At 39.8% G+C, this 17,368-nt stretch overlaps 1 protein-coding gene across 2 annotated transcripts in view; it reads left to right on the top strand.

Moving 5' to 3' along the window:
- Positions 1-16,491, top strand: part of SPECC1L (sperm antigen with calponin homology and coiled-coil domains 1 like) — a 123,625-nt gene extending 107,134 nt beyond the window's left edge. For both annotated transcript variants that reach the window (XM_019506861.1, XM_019506862.1), the window contains 3 exons: positions 10,627-10,743; positions 12,977-13,036; positions 15,421-16,491. In XM_019506861.1, the coding sequence (XP_019362406.1) occupies positions 10,627-10,743; positions 12,977-13,036; positions 15,421-15,510 (267 nt within the window). In that variant the 3' untranslated portion in view covers positions 15,511-16,491. The remainder of the gene's footprint in view (positions 1-10,626; positions 10,744-12,976; positions 13,037-15,420) is intronic.
- Positions 16,492-17,368: the final 877 nt, after the last annotated feature.

Genomic DNA, 17,368 nt, shown 5'->3' on the forward strand with positions numbered 1-17,368 from the left:
TTTCATATGCATTTGAGAGAGGTTTTAAAATAATTCATTTGCTTTATATAACCATTAAAATATGTTCAGTTAAGGCAACAGGTTATTCTGTATTTCATACTTGTTGGAGCAATTTCTTTTCTCCCCCTGTATAATTGAACCATAAGACCCTTCATTTCAGTTAGCATGCTGCTGCTCTGCCATCTGTAGTTTGACAGACACTAACTCGCATTAGAAATGCTTGACGTGATTGAGTGTGAAAACCCCAAACCTGTCTGCTTTTAACATGCTTATGGGCTTAAACAGTTTGTGACTTCTTTACCATTTTCCCCCATATCTTTGCCTCTAAGTCAGAATTTTCACAAATCCATAACTTATGTATGTTCTTTCGTTTTGGGCATTGCATCTCCTACAGGCAGCTGCAACAGCAGGTTATGTGAAGAATGCATCTGTTTTTTCATGAGCAGTCTCCCCCCAGTGCCAGAGAGGGTTTCAAGTAACTCCTAGGTATTATTTAAACTGCATTGGAAAATGGCTAATTTCTAAAAATGGAAAATGTATTACATTTGAACATTTGACCTGCAGCTCTTTTGCCATACTTCCTATAGAGTACATTCATCTCTGACAGTGCTTAGTTTTCAGTTGATAGCTTGCCAGAAAATTCGCTTCTGCTTATTGCTTTAATACCCATAATCTAAAACAGTAGTTCCAAATTGTCTTTCAGTGAGACTCCTCTTAATATAGCCAGATATAAGCACCTGTAATGAAGAGGAAATGCTGTGGAAGCTTTTAGGCTCACACTTCTGCTGTGGTTGCGTAACAGTTTAATGTAAGTAATGATCCACTTTTGTTTAAAAGTAGGCTAATTTCATTACAGTAAGCTCCTTCAACAATATAATAAGTAGTTGAAGGTTTTTTAAAGAATTTCACAGTCCTTAAATGTGCCAGTTGTGTATTTGCACCTTGTGCACATATAATAGGACCATTTAAGAATGGGGAAAACTGCTCATTCAGATGACAGCCTGTTTGCTTCCTGGATTTCCAGGGAGCTCGTCAAGCCATGCCACACCTCCTTCACTTAGGTAATAAAAGTCATCCTTAACGTTCAGAGCAGTTTGTAAATAGAAGCAGGTCCCTTTTTAATTGTTTCCTTCCGTTGTATTTCATTTGGTTTCTCTGAGTGTATTAACATGCTTGGATGATGAATTTGTTTTCTGTTTGCTGTCTTAATAGAAGCTGGAACTGACAGGAACGGCCTAGAGAGAAGAGGGCATTCTATAGTGTGTCCAGAAACTTGGTTAGCTCATCTGTTAAGCTTTTTGAAGCAGACATTTTTCAAATAGACTTAAGTTTTGATTTTTTTTTTCTTTTTGAAGGTATGTTTCACTATTTTTATGGTGAAAATTCAGAGCTCTGTGTATTTAGGGATGTTGCCATTTAAGTGAAATTGAAATTTAGTGTAAGTCAAATATTACAGTGAAAAATAGTCTTTATTTTCTTTTGGAAGGGGCTGGGGTGGGGAACAGGGTTGACCTTCTGATAGTGTGTGTCTGGTCATCCTCTCGTGTCTTCATGGGGGGCAGGAGGGGGAGAGGTATTTTTTTCCCTTTAAAGAGAAGAAAATTGTAACTGTCAAACCATAAAAGGTACCTGCACAACTTGGAGGCATGTCATATTCTGTTACCTCCTTTCTCAGCCACTGTGGATGCCACCATCTTCCTGCCTACCTCTCCTGCCAAAACCTAGGCATCTTCTTCAACTCAGACCCATCTCTCAGTCCTCATATCCAGGCTAAGTACATTTCACAGATCCTTACTGCATGACACATGTAAGATAAGGCCTTGTTTTCTTTCTATTCACACCACTAAACACATCCAGGACCTTATCCCTCCATCATTCTTACAGCAACATTCTTTTCTCTGGCCTTGACAAATGCAGTCCTGCTTGCTGATGTGACTGTTCCAGATGTTGTTGCAGAGATCATTGTGGCAAATGCATTTTCCAAGCCCATTGCTTTGCCCATGTCACAAATTCCTCCCTGCATCCATCTGCTGGCTCTCCCTTCTCTATACCAAATCTGAGCTACTTGTTTTCTTTTTCCAATCTATTCCCAACCAGCCTGTTATTTTACATTATTGAGAAGTAGACTCATGCCTTTGCTTGGCCCATAATGTCAGTCTCTGTCATCTATTCATCAGTTTTTCAAACAATACTGTTGCGCATTTTCCTAGGTATTCTCACGTTTCATATTCTCTCTCCTTTGCTATGATGCCTTCAGAAAACTTGGTAGTGGTTAGGTTGTTGCGTTGTGACTACTGCCTGTCATGCCAGTTAGCATTGACTCATTATCGCCTGTATCCATCTGTTTCTTGTCTTTTATAATTAGATTATAAGGCCTCTGGGAAAGAAGACCTTCTTATTTAATATTTTGTACAGTGCCTAGCACATAGGGGTTTCTGATCCAGGGCTAGTACCCTGTGTATTCCAGAAACACAAACGATAAAAGTGTGAGTAGAAGCTAAAACCACTTCTAACTCCAGCAGTCTCTAGATTTGAATATACAGTGTTTTGTTCCTCCTTCCTTTGATGATAGGACATGTTGTAACTAGTCCCTTGTTTACTAGCAGGTTCATTTACACTAATGCAACTTATTTCATTTAATTTTATTAGGTTTTTGAGAAGTAATAAAAGAAGGCCAGTACATTTGGACACCATGTTCATAAGGAATCCTCCTTCTCTTCTCCCCCACAATAGTCATTTTTTAGGGCTAGAGACTATGCAGGTGTTAAATTCCTCTTATAGTGTAGCAAGAATGAAATGTATTGGAATATTCATATCTTGTTACTGATGGGCAGGAAGTCAGTGGTCCCAATTTAAAATGGAAAAAAGTCTTTAAATGGATCTATATTTAGTATTGTTCCAGTTGCACTACGAAAGAATAAGCAAAGGACAAATATGCTGCTTGCAGACATTTAAAAAAAACAACAGGCGCTTTACTTTAAACTCAACATGCTCCTGCTCCAATCCCACCACGTGCCCAGAAGAGGGAGCACACTAGTTGAATGCAGCTTGCGCAACATCTGTATAGATCAGGCACTGCAGTGGGGCTTTTTTTGGTGCTTTTATCTAATAGCTGATTGACTTAGCTTCAGCTAAAAGTGCCAAAAAGCCCCACTGAAGCACCCTATCTATACAGACACTGCAGAGCTAGGTCAAAGTAACACGTTGCTTCTTCTGGTAAAACATGGCTTGTTTGTTTGTTTGTTTGTTTTTAATGTCTGCAACCACCCACAATGTACAGTATTTAATACCAGTAAAGAAGGCAAAATTATCTTATATTCATTAGGCAATTAATGTACCAAAATATTTCTAATACCAGTATATCAGAAATGTTCTAGAAGAGCAGCATGTGCAAGAGCAAAGGGTAGTTGAGAACTGGATCAACAGATCTTGCTTATCTTCCACTTTAAGATCGTTAAGCATTTGTAAGAGCCAATATGTTCCTGGCTCTGCAGTTGGATTGCACAATTGAAATTCAGTGCAGTCTTTTTTGCGGTCTTGACTTTCTGTCAGAAGATGGGCTATAATGAACCCCGTAGGATTTCTGGTCACTTCAACTTCTTCTAAGCACATTTTGTTTTGTTACGGTTCTTTGAATATGCCTTGCCTGTTTGGGGATTCTTCACTATGCTGGTAATTGCTGTTCATTATTAATGCAGTATTTGTTTGTTGAAGGCAAAATATAATTTGGGCCTTAGGCTACTCAAGTGTACTTCCTTAGTGCAATAATTAAAAATTGGGGAAAGCACCTGGTGAAAAAAAGTTAGTATCTTCTCCACATTCATTTAGATCAGGGATAGGCAACCCTCAGCATGTGTGCCAGTTAATGGCACATGGAGACATTTTCCTTGGCACAGCAGGAGGTATGCAAAGAAATTGTTTAAAAAATGTTTTTTCTAAGTTGCTGCTCTAGGCTCTCTAGAGCAGCCACAGGTTTCAGCGCTGCAGCGGCCACGGGAGCAGTCAGGAGAACACAAGCAAGAACTTTGGTTGTCTGCTTTGTGCTGACTCCACCCCCTGTTCCCAGGCTGCACCTCCCAGCCCGGCCTGGTCCCTGGAGGGGAGCTGCTGGTGGGCGAAGCCGGGGCCTGGGCTGGCACTGCGGAGGGCTGCTGTTCTGGAGGCTCCCAGCTGGTTTGGCTCCAAGCGCTGCCAGCGGTGGCTGTTCCTGGGGCCCACAGGGAGCCTGTGGCCTGGCGCTTGCAGCAGGGGTGGCTCTGCCCCACTCATGCTTAGCACAGTGTTCAGGGAGGCTGAGCCTGGAGCGGGGGAGCCCTCTCATTCTGCCTCAGCCATGCAGCATCCTTTCACAGGCATGGTGGCTGCAGCCCATCCCTGCAGAGCTGCATTGCCGGGGCTGGGCCCCACATCAGGTGCCACTGGGTGCTCACCTGCCCCCTGTGCCCTCAGTCTGCGGAGCCCCAGGGCAGCTCCCATTTCCTGTCCAGCCCTACACTCCTCCAGCTTCCACCTCCCAAAGTGCCCAGTCAGGCTGGCCAGCTTGCAGTGCCTCCCCCTGCTCTTGCTTCTCCCTGCGCTACCCAGCCCAGCGCTTGGCACCCTGGTGTTGCCCCTGCCCAGGTGGGATGGGAAATCTTGTCTGCCCGACCCCCAGCCGACTCCTCCCTTCCAGCCCTGGGCCAGCCCATTGTGGGAGCATCGGGGAGGCCTGAGCACCCTGGCCCTGGTGGCTGCGGCTGGGATGTCGCTGCCTCTCTCCGTCAGAAACTGCCCTGGACAAGTGGGCCTGAGCTGCAGCTGGTAGCAGTGGGAGACATGGGCAAGCAAGAGATGCATCCTCTTTCTCTTTTTCTTTTTTTCTCTCTCTTTCTCCTCTTTCTCTTATCATTTTTTCTTTTCTTCTTTCTCTTTTTCTTTTTTCTTTTTTTTCTTTCTTCCTTCCTCTCTCCTCTCTTTTTCTCTCTCCCTGTTTGTCTCTTTTCTCCTTCTTACTTTTTTCTCTTTTTTCTGTCCTTTTTTCTTTTTTCTTCTTTTTTTCTCTTCTCTTTTTTCTATCTCCTTTTATCTGTTCTCTTTCTCTTGTCCCCTCTTGCCTCTTCTTTTTTCTCTCCCTCTCTTTTTCTCCTCTTCTCTTTTCTCTCCTTCTGTTTTTTCTCTCTTTTTTTCTTTGCTCTCTTCTCTTTTTCTCTTCTTTCTCTTTTCTCTCTCTCATCACATGTGTAACAAAAAAAGAATACACAAGAACAAAGGTAGTATAAGAAGTTTTATTTATTATCACCAGGTTTAGAATTTTTAGAAAACCTGGTATTTGCTGAAAAAAGCAACATTTTATTATTAACTATGTTAATATGCAGTGCGTCCTGCCATGTACCTCCCCAGTTTTGTTTTTCTGGCATGCTGGCACTCTAGCACCTTACAAGGTAGATACTGTGTTTTTTTTCAGCACTCCATCCAAAAACATTGCCTACCCCTGATTTAGATGGTAACGTGCGCTGTTGTCCTACTGAGACTGTAAGTAAAGAATGGAGGTACATTACGAAGGTGGTGCTCTCACCTTCCCTGGAGATCTTCAAGAGGAGACTGGATAGGCACCTGGCTGGGGTCTTATGACCCCTGCCACCCCCAGTGCTCCTTCCTGCCCATGGCAGGGGTCAAACTAGATGATCTGTCTAGGTCCCTTCCGACTCGTTGATTCTATGATTCTATGAAGCATAGCTCCCTTTCTTTTTGACTTTTCAAATCCTGTTAAGAGAATTAATGTAGCCTGCTTGGTATATCTGAACACTGTCCCCAAGTGCCGTCCAAAAATGAATCATCATTCCTGTACATATATTTCCCTGGTACATTTTTCCCCTGCCCCTTGTAATGGTTATCATTAATTTAATTAAAATAAGAAAAATAGTAAGTCAGAGTGAGCAACCAGATTTTTTTTGTGTGAGCTTGAAGTATCTTGGGGCTTGTCTACAGTAAAGCACAGCTGGCAGAAGAGATTTGTAGGCAACAATGCAGAATTTGGTTCATGCTTTTACCACTTTCTGTGTACTGGTTCAGGCCTAAAAATCAGATGCAAGCTTCAGTAGGGTAGCTTTAACCAGTATTCAAGAAATATCTCCCTTGCCCATCTCCAGGCGTATGGTTCTGCTTGCTGATCACTATGCATGAAATTTCTGCTGACAGTCACTCAGTGACCAGTTATGAGTAGGGGTCTACCTGAGTCACGGCAGAAGGGGGTGCAGGAACGGGGACTTAACAGTTTTTATGGGTTGATCATGACGTGATGTTCTGATTCTGCAGTCACTTCATGGTGGCCCTGCCCCTTGGCACTGATTGGCAGAGAGGCCCTGGCAGGGGGGAGAGGGACCAGAGGGCAGCTATCATCTTGTGTGTTGCCCTGCATGCTGCCCCACCAGCCAGCCTTTCCCTCCCAACAGTGAGGACCAGTGGCTCCAGCTGGGGAGCAAGCTTTTTTTTTTTTTTTTGATTTTGCAGACAATCCCAGATGTTGCTGTTTCTGCAAAACTGCAAATTTAGTAGGTTCCTAGTTATGAGGTGTCCACATGACGCAACTACATTTCATCCATGCAAATATGGAAGCCTGATGCAGGGATTTCTTCTTGGCAAAAGGGCTGAGAGGGGGTTGAGGAAGCCTTACCTCCCTCTTCCACAATCTGCAGTGGATATAATGAGGACTCAAAGGTGGCTAGAAATGTGGCTCGAACAGGTACAGCTGTGTATAAAAATCTGATTTACTTTTCTTTTAAAGGCTGAGTTACCACAAGTTAACTTTAATGTGCTGCAGGGTAAAAGCATGCACACAGGCGTGCAGAGCAGCAGACTTGCTGTAGAATCTTGCTTTTCTTTACCCCACAGTAGCATCAGTTCTTCTTGTGAATCAGTTTCTCTCCAATTTTGACTAGAAATTCTATTCTGGAGCTCAGAAAGCTTATTCCAACAAAACCTCATCAAAACTAGTATAGTCTTGTGAAAAATCATTTAGTCTGAAAATTCTCACCTAACTCTACTCTGGAAGAAATCCTGGCTCAGAATATGTAAACCTGGACTCAAAAGCTCATAGGCTGCAGAAAAAGCAATTGAATCTGAGCTCTATAAAACTGGCAAGATTAGATGAGAATTAAATGTGAATTCCTAAATACCAGATTTACACTTACTGCTCTTTTCTCCTAGCATATATACATGCCATGAGGTAGGAACAACCTGGTCCTCCACCAGGTATTCATTTTGTGTTTGGATGGACAGCTGTATCAGTCGCACCATTTGTTTGGGAGCACATAAAATGGGTGAATTTATAATAATCATCACTTGTTGTGAACAACTGTTTTTTTCTAAATAGGACCAGAGAACATATCCAAATATGGTTAGGTTAGCTGTGCCCAACCTTTTGGCCCTGTAGGCCGGATGAGTGGCACAGGACCAGATGAAACCCCATGCTCCAGGATGGGCCTACGCACCCAGATTGGCTCTCTTGTGTCCAGATTGCATCTTGGGGTCCTTCACTGCTCTCGCCTGTCTCCACGCACCGGGTTCGGGCCCTGCACTGCCCTGTTTGTCCAGTCTAGCACACAAGGCCTTAGCCCATGGGGCTTCTCTGGGCCAGGTGACATGGCATCAGGGTTAGGTGAATGTGACAGTAAATGTTGAAGGCAGAAACAGGATAACATATTCCTTACTTGGGCTATAGTCTGTATAATTTTTGAAACAACATATTCAGAGCCCTTATTTTTGTGGTAGACTGTTGCAGTCAACTGTTGTCTGTATAAACTCTGTGAGCTTCTGCTCATAAGAAATATTGGCTGAGTGTTGCCAAACATGAAGAGGCCATTCTCCCAGCTCAAATTGCTAGAGCTTAGGGGATAACAACACTAAGTACAGGCATTCCTTAAATGTTCAGTTGTACGCAACTTTCTTCTCCGTTTTTTGCCTTTTTAATTATACTTACCTGTCTTTTACTAAATTTGCCCCAGTCTTTACATAAGAAGTGATTGAATGTTCTATGGTGCAGTCTAGAGTCAAAGAATTTCTTAAACCTTATTACAGTTTTTTCAGCCAAATGTACATAGGGCCACACCATTTAATGTTATAATTTGACTTCTCCACAACCCAGCTTGTCTTTTTTTTTCTCCCCTCTTCCCACCTCCCAGGCTCTTCCTTGGGAAGAGACTTGCATATTATTTTTGTATGGGCAGTCTTTCATATTGTAATATATTTTCATTTATGGGGTGTGACTTCATAAAAGAATACTCTTCAATTTTAGTGGCTATGATAGTCATATGGTAGGTGGCTATTTTGTAAAATTGGGCAGTTTATCATTACTCCAAATCTGCAGCTTTGTTTTGATTAATAAAAAAATGAACAAGTACTTTAAAGGTAGGTGGCTGCAAACCAGTGTTGGCAAGAAAGAAGAGCCCTTAAAAGCTTAATTTGGGTTACAAGCTTTCAGGCAGTGCATGTCATGCTGGTGGGGGAGGAACTTTTCAAAGAGCAACTTATATTTGTGTATCAGGGAATTTCTATAGCTTTGATTGTTAACATCTTTGAAAGTTGGCCTTGTCTCTGTTGTATAAAGTTGGCCTGGTGGCTTAGCTAAAAATGAAAGGCCCCCTTCTCCCTCAGTTCAGGTAGTGTTGAACTAGTTCTGAAATCTGAGAACGAAATCAAATTAATTCAGTTGGTTTCCAGCTTCCTGGCTGTTGGAAGGGAAAGGAGGGAGACTTCTTTTTTTTTTTTTGCTCTTGTGTCTGAAGGAAGCTGAGGCTGTGTAGAAAAAACGTATTCCCACAGACTGGAGGTCTCAAACAAAGCCATTTCCGTTTGCAAGGAGGCTGCTGGATTGCAAAGCAATGCTCAGACCGTTGCCTTCAGGCATTGTGAGGCTAAGCACGTACGCTTACATCACTATAGTTTGAACCTGTATTTGTAGAGACTGTATAAAAAAAGGCTGAAGCTAAGCAGGAAATGAAGATTTCCCCTTGTACTCTTGCAGAAATTGATGTGAAAGGGAGGGTTAGGGAACATTGCAATTGTTTTACATTTGTGATCCTAAACCCTCAATGATAAGACAGGAAACCTGAGTCTCACAATTCCATAGTTTTGACGTTTTTAGTTTTATTGCATTTGGCATATTAATACTCTGGATGCTTCTGTTCTAGATTTACCAAGGATGAATCATTATTACAGTTAGTATTTTGTGAGTCTCTGTGATGAACATCAGGCTGTGGGGTAGATAACTTTGATTCTTCTGTTTGATTTTACGATTTCTAATTGTTTCAGGCTTAGAGGAACAACAAATATGAAGAACATGACTTAACCTCAGTTAAAGGAGAAGTATATTTGATGCATGTAATGTGCCTTTGGATCTTAAAGGATAGGCTGGTTGTTTTAGTTCTTAACTGGATTTTAATCAGCTAAATCTAAACTGGCTGACATTCACTAGGGTGGCATTAAGCTCTTTACCCTTGTTTAGCTGCCAAAAGCCAAATCAATAGTAATTTTAAAACAGTCACTTAAACATCTTTTTCATAACTTCCTGTGGCAGACCCTATTCACTCTTTTCAACAACTCTTTATACAATTTTGTTAAATAAAAAGTTGCATCTAACATTGCTACTGAGTTCCCTGTAGGAACAGTAAAGGGAAGGGTATGTAGGATGACCACCTAAAGAATGTGGAATTTTACTGTTACAGCTCATTCAAAAAGAACTTTTCCTTCAGCTGTTCAGTGATGAAAGTGTTCCAGCAAACTAATTTTTCATCAGGAATTAGTAACTAGTTTGTGTAATCTTTTGACTCCTCATTCATTTATCTTTCTCTAATGAAAATAAAATTCTTAAGAAGAGAAAATATCTGTGGTCAGTGATCAGTCTTTTTCTCTGATTGGTAATACAGTAGAAAAAAGAGAAAAATCTAGTCTTCCCATTCCTTGATAAAACAGGTTAACCGCCATAATATTTTATGATTCCAAAAAGCCCAGAAGTAGGATTTATGTGGTGAAGCATAATACATTTTATTGAGCCAGTTTTATGGTTTGGAGAGATGTTGGACAAGATTTTGGGCAGAGAACATCCTTCCTCGGAGCACTGAAAGCTTATCGTATCTCTCAGCTATTAAGTTGAACCAATGAAACATATTACCTGATCTCACAAGTCTTGCTTCTCAAATTCTCCATATCATGACAACTGCAAGAAAAACCCTACAATGCTACTAAAAGAGACCAGAAATATTTAACTATATTTTGTTCCTGCTGGCATATGTTCAACTCTCCCAAAATGTTCCTTTCTTGGTAGAACATAAACATTCAGAAGTGGGCATGCATCTGTAGTGAATGGCAAGACAGAAGATGCTCCATAGGTGATCATCTGACAGGAAAAGATGGCTCTTTTATGCCATCTTTCTCGCACTCAGCAGTGTTAGATTTTGAATTCATACCATTCCAGAATTGGAAGAGAGGGCTATTTGGAAACACAGGAAACAGAGTGGTTTCAACTAGGAGCAAAAAACATGAGTGATTTGTTTTTTATCATTGTTTCTTTCCCAGTTGCTTTGTAGCTTGTCACTGAATAATGCTTTAGAATTTAACCTTTTGCATATATAAACTTTGTTCCCTTTCAAGAACATTGACATCACAAACTTCAGCAGCAGTTGGAACGATGGTTTGGCCTTCTGTGCAGTCCTCCATACTTACCTCCCGGCTCATATTCCCTATCAAGAGCTGAACAGCCAGGACAAGGTACAGTATTGGAAAGTCCTGTTTAGACTGGCTGAAAGTACAGACCACTTAGAATGCATCATAGCATCTCTGTGAGAGTTCATAGAGGTGGATGAGCTGACACAAGGAAGGTGGCTGGTGTTTGGGTTACTGGGGCCTCTGGCAGACATTATTTTTATCGAGCAAACAAGTAACTTGCTTCATGGGACTTCCTTCTGTATCCAGCGTGGGGGAAAGCACCCTGAAAACTTGCTCTGCCAGTACTTGCCAGCAAGGGAAACTAGAGAGCTGATGACAGGGGCTGTCATCCCTACCTGCCCCCCCTTCAGCTGTGCTGCTAATAAGAAGTGAACTCACTTCACCAGCTGCATGAAGGAGGTACTCCCCTGACCCTTGCACAGGCCCATGCAAAGGGCAAGGGAGAGTGAGAGCAGTGCGGCTCTCAAACACTTTGAGATGCTTTTGGGTATGTGCTTTTCCTCTCTTCTCAACACAAAACTATTAGTCCAGCTAAGTGTGTCATGTTGAAAGTTTGTTTACATTCTGGTTCTCATAGGGAAGAAGAAGCACCAAGTGGCTCTTTAAAGAAAGAGCCAGGAAAAATGGTTGGAGAATGGGAGAGTGGGCAGTAAGTCAGGACATTTCCTTATGGATGCAGATAGTAGTGACACTTTTTGTGTGATCTGGCTTTGAAAGAGATCTACAGCCATGACCTAACATGTGCACAGGTGCAGAGTGCTTTTAAAATGGCTGATCATGCAAGAAATTAACCCATGCAAGCACCAGCTGAGCTCCACACTTGCCGCTGTCATCAGAGAGGGAGGGAATCAGCAGCAGCTGTCGGGCTGCTATGCCCGGCCTACGCTGGAGGGGGGCGTGTAACAGAGCTTCTCGCCTTGCAGCCCTCACCAGTTACCCCTGCTGGGGTATTGAGGGGAGCCAGGCTAGGCCCCCGAGTCAGGCAAATATTCTCCAGTCCCAGCCTGGTCGTGTCATGTTCAGAAAAAAAGGTTTTTGGGGTTTTTTTGCCTCCTCTGTAATTAAATAGTTTTAAAAAAAGTTTAAGTATCATTTAAGGAAACAAGTAATCCCTTGTTGTAATTAGAACCTATTAAGACCATACTCCAGAGTTGCATTGAAACATCCTAACAAATACAAAATGGCTTTCCTGAATATATGCCAAGAGATCACTTATACTTTTTCAATTTTTGTGAAGAAATAGTTGTCACCTTTTGAATAAGTCCTGTAGTTCTTATTTTCTCACCATTGGGTATATTTAAATGATTTTATTATTTCATAATAACTTTTATTATATATCCCTTTTTGGTCTGTGGAAGATATTCTCTTACATTCCCTCTTTCATCCAAGATTTAGTGCTGCAGTTTTTTTGACCTCATATTATTCTGAAAAACACATTTTTACTTGAAATTAAATTGAATTGTTTGTCTCTTGTTCATATGACTATTAAAATTTTATCTTTTTTGTTGTATAATGATGAGGCTGACAAAAACAAAGTGAATATCTCCAGTAAAGTTTAATTTTGGACCCTGGCTTTAAAATCAGCTTTACATAATATTTTACTAAATGGAGGGAATATTATGGGAATACCTAGGAAAGATGAATAATTGCATACTTTCTTCCTGAATGCTAATTCCACCCTCTGTAAAACTGGCTGTTATTTAATCAACAGAACCCCTTACTGCGAATTCATTTTGTCCCACACTTTTATCAAACAACATAAAAGTGTGTGTGTGTAATATTGAAGTATGCAGCTTATGAAATTTTGCAGTTTAGAACCTTATAAATATGGAATTTCCTGAGCTCTGCTTAGTAGTCTCTTTTTTAATAAATGTTGTCAAATAAAGAGAAAAAAGCATTATGCCTTGTAATTGCTTCTTTCTTACCCATCCTGATATAAAACCATCCCCCTCCAAAACTAGGAAAAACCTTTTTTTATCTGATGGGGTTTTTCCCTTTTGATATGTGACAAAATTTTCAGTTATCACTTGATTTAGCTGTCATCTTCAGAATTCTTTATCCTCGAGTCAGGAGGGTGGTAAATATTTCCGAAAGACTCCTATGTCTGTGATACAGAATGACTTCTATGGCACAAGTCTGGATGGTATCTAATATTATGCTTTAACTGAAGTTAATTAAGGATTTTATTAGAAGTGTTTTCAAGCAAGAAGCCTACTAAACTTTCAAAAGGTTTTTCTTTATTCTTGACTAACATATTTTTATATCACATTTACAGAGGCGGAATTTCACTCTGGCTTTTCAAGCTGCTGAAAGTGTTGGTATCAAATCCACTCTGGTAAGCGTTAGGTGCACACTAAGCAGATCATGTGGTGTTCATAAAATATCTTTTAAACTTTACATTTGGAACCTATGTAACACACAGATTTTCATGTTTTAGACCCAAGATGCAATAGGCTGATCTGACAGTTGTAATCATATATGAAGGGTTATGTGGGCATTACTGGTGTCTTCTGGGTTTTTTGGTCATTTCTTGCTTTCTTCTTAACAGAACGGGTGTGACACCAACTACAGCATAGAAAGAAAATATTTCTATTCAAAGCAATACAGTGAAGCTAAAGAAGGGGGACAGGTTAATCTCTTGCAGGTATTCTGTCTGTTAGATGTGGAAGGTCTGCAGATACCAAACATTTCTTACTCAGCATATTGTGAATCTGTGCCTTGAAGAATAAAAACAAACTACATTCTAGATTTGACATTACATTTTAAATGTGTTAGATTTCTTAAACGTTCAGCTCAGACCCATGAAAACTCATCTGCTTCTCAGTGCAATGTGAAGGTTATAATTTATGTGAAACGTCAGTTGCTGGACCAATTTGTTGGTCCAACATATTGTTGGTATTAAGGCAGTCTTTATCCTCATAATCCACCACAGGAAACACAATAGAAAATTTGAAACAAGGTCCATATTGAAGAAAAGCAAATTAAGATTTTACCTCTTAATTTAACATTGTTTCTCTTAATAGTTAACAGCTAAGAGCCTTTGGATCCTCTATAAGAAGAAATTTACAGACAGTTCTGGAAAGAATTATTAATTGTCATTATAAAAGCATTTATCAGAAAAAGGAAAACTTTTATTTGAAAACATGGGGCTAAGAAACCCAAGCCTGAGTGAATTACTCCAGCAATCCAGTTAGAATGCCAGTGTTAGAATTGGAATTTACCTGATTTTTTACCTTACGACTTATGTAAATTGAATTCTAGCAAAGCTTTATAGACCTGGCAGCTGATAATGCAGAATAGTTCAACACGTAAAAATAACGCTTCCCGTGATCCTTATCAAAGCTTCTGTGAAGCCATTGTATTTGATCACAATGGAAATGACTGAGTCACTTTGTATAAGATAGTGATCTTTGAAACACGAAGTTTCTTACCAAATGCTGATGTAAGACCTAAACTATTAGAGGTCTAAACTATTAGAGTAACTGCAGTAATACGTATATGGAATTAGCTGCAGTAAAAATCTCTCTTCTCTGTCTTGTAATGTTACAGGGCATAAGGGTTCTAGAACTAGGATTATGCAGGATGCATAGAACTTGTTAAATTAAAAATAGTCTTAAAGTGTAATCACTATACCTACAGACACATTTATAAAATCAGATTAATTAAATCACCTGTATGGAAATCTAACCTGTGTTTTATAAGATAAATTGTTTACCAGTATGTGCAGCACATTGTGGTGTGTGCCCACGCTTTTTTGTTGGAAAACAGTCATTACGTATATAAAGATTAGCAATAGTAATACTAGAGGGAGTTATTTCATTTCTGCTTGTTAACGAAGGTGTTTATTCACAGCTCCTTTCACAGTAAATGCCAACAGATCAACTGGTTCTGTTTAAACTCTCCTGAGGATTATGGGTGAGGTTTAAGAAATAAACTTGAGAAATGGTAGGAAGGGTTTAAAAACTATTATTCCTTTTTTCTTTCGTCCGTTAGGTTGTTGTCTATTTAACTTGTAGATCAAGAAACTTTCCTTCTATTTACTACTTAATCTATTTTTCACATCTATATGGAATAGTTATTAGATCAGTTCATAACTTTTTATGCAAGAACTGACTGCTCATGTTTTATAGTCCCTCCTGGGTATATTTGATTTGGTAATAAATTGCCAACTTTTTTCCTAGTTCAAAATCCACATTGAGCTCATTAATGTACTGCAAAGTGAGATTTGACAAGAAAAGTGTAAAGACCAAATGTCAAATCTGGTTAGTTATTTCCCATCCTTTGTACAGTTAAATTTGTTACTATTCAAGGCTGTTACCCTCCAGGTGATAATGCATGTGTGGATACACAAGCCAATTTATGTTCTGTCAGCTGAAGGTTGGGGTTCTTGTTTGTAAAAACAGTAGTTTTGACTGGGAGTAGTAATGCTAAATGAGAAAAAAGCTGAGATTGGTTCTGATGCTGAACTCTGATACTTCCTGTCATAATTAATGTTGCTTTTCTTTAACATGATAACCATCAACAGATGGCCCAAGAAATTTAAAGTTGTGAAATGCCTTTTACCATCCAGTCTTTGCAAATAAAGCACTGAATAAAATTGAAAGCTCATTCCTTTAGACTTTTTCGTTGTGGGAGTTTTATGCCTGGATGAGCAGAAAAGTAGCAGGAATTTGCAAGGTGGAAATATTTAATGTTGGCATATCTTTTTTTCTGTGATAGGACATCAATGAAATGGTGCGAACTGAGCGTCCTGACTGGCAGAATGTCATGATGTATGTTACAGCAATTTACAAATACTTTGAAACCTGAAACCCTGGTAATTCAAGAGATTTTCAGAGTGGAGCCAACTCTAGCTACCAGATGGAAACCTGACTGAAATGCTAATCCCGGTTTCATTGAAAACTGGCAACATTCACATCTCTCTAACTTCAGTGACACTGTCAAAGCTTGTCTCAAACTGCTTCAGCCAGTAAAGCTTGGATAACAGCTAGAAGAAAGAAATCACTACCATAGTGCTTGGAATATCCCAAGTTATTAAAGTATCCAAAATAATCATGTAGCCTAGTAAGTCTGGACTTTAAAGAACTGCCTTTTCACCAGACATCCTGAAGCTTTCATACTTAAGAGACTGCAGTAAGTGAATGCTGTAGCATATAGAAGACTGAATGTAAAGCTAAAATATGAGAAGGAAAAGATGACAGAGCATCATAATAACAATTTCTCTACGATATTAGATACCACAGAGTCTGGGTGAATATTTTACCCATGCTCACTGCACCCCAGACAGTAAAATTCTTAAAAATAATTCAGTTACTGCCTTTATAACTCTTTTTCCTCCTCTAAAATATGCACAATATTCTAGGAAAATAAGCTTTTATTCCATCGGGCTTACTTGACTGGAGAGTACTGTTACCATCTTGACAAATCTGGCACAGAAGGATTCTTCAGTAAATAACTCTGTTCTAAGCCTACCTCTGTCACACAGTAATGTGGCTTCCAACTTTATCTAATGGATTATGAGGACTAGCACATACAGCTCCTTGTGTTCAGGGTATACTGTACTTGGATGAATCCATATTTCATATAATTTTTGTGCTTCCACTCTAACTAGTGAGATTAATCCAGAATTTATCCTTGTACAGCTCGTCCTTTTCTTCTTCTTTTGTCTGTATAGCACACAGAAATCCTATGGTTTTTCTTTTACAACAATACAAGCATAAGATGTCACTGACTTCTTACCATGCCATCGGAATGGGAGTCTCCTCAGCAAAGAGATTTTTTCAGGAAGAAGCAGTAATGGGACAGTTTTTCTCAGTCTTCCTTTGAATATTGCATGTATGCTTTTTCTGTCATCTTGCACATTGTGGTCTGACTCAAAGACGACATGAAAAGAAAAGAACTGCAGAGGGATTATTGTTTATGTAAACTATTCTGATTTAGAATATTGTATCCCAAAGCTCATGCTTGTGAGGAAAAATTGTAAAGTTTTGTTCTTCTCAGATTCTGTTCTCCCACAAATTCATGTGACAAAACTCTCTGGGCAAAAGAATTCAAGCAAGTGCCTTAACTGTCCTTGAGTTGTTAGATCTTGGCACTTCAGGGCACTGTGCAGAATATCAGCAGCTCAGAAACGTTTTCAGTGTCAAGCTGATGGGCAGTGCTAGCATATTTGCTGCAATCCTATACATGTCAAGCCAAGGAAAGGCTTTCTCTCTACCACTGTTTCTGCCACTTTCTTTCCTAAATATTTATCAACAGTTAAGCCAGAGCAAAGAACCTCTGATAGTGAGTTGAAAGCCTTATGTTACAAAGTTAGTTCTCTGACGACCTCTATTTATATGTACATTTAACCTTCCAACTCAATAACCATTAGAAATGATGACTCCACCATTCATATATAGCGCCTACAACTCTTCTAGAGAGTTGAAATTAATGTTTTAGATGTTAACAATTCCTTGAATGCAAGTGTGCTATGAATTGTCACAAAGAAAAAACACTGATTCAAATCAAAGCTGTAGTCAGGTAGAAAGAGTCCCGGTTCTGAAGAAGGTAACCAGTCTGAAGAAGTGAGCATTTCTGTGTCTGTCACATTTAAAAAAATACTTAGCACACTTTAATATTCAAAAAGCTCATCTAACATTTAAATTCTAACAAATATCAATGAAAA

The sequence above is a fragment of the Gavialis gangeticus genome, unplaced genomic scaffold (assembly GCF_001723915.1).
Source record: "Gavialis gangeticus isolate Ggan-Ray unplaced genomic scaffold, GavGan_comp1, whole genome shotgun sequence".
NCBI classification, from domain to species: Eukaryota; Metazoa; Chordata; order Crocodylia; family Gavialidae; genus Gavialis; species Gavialis gangeticus.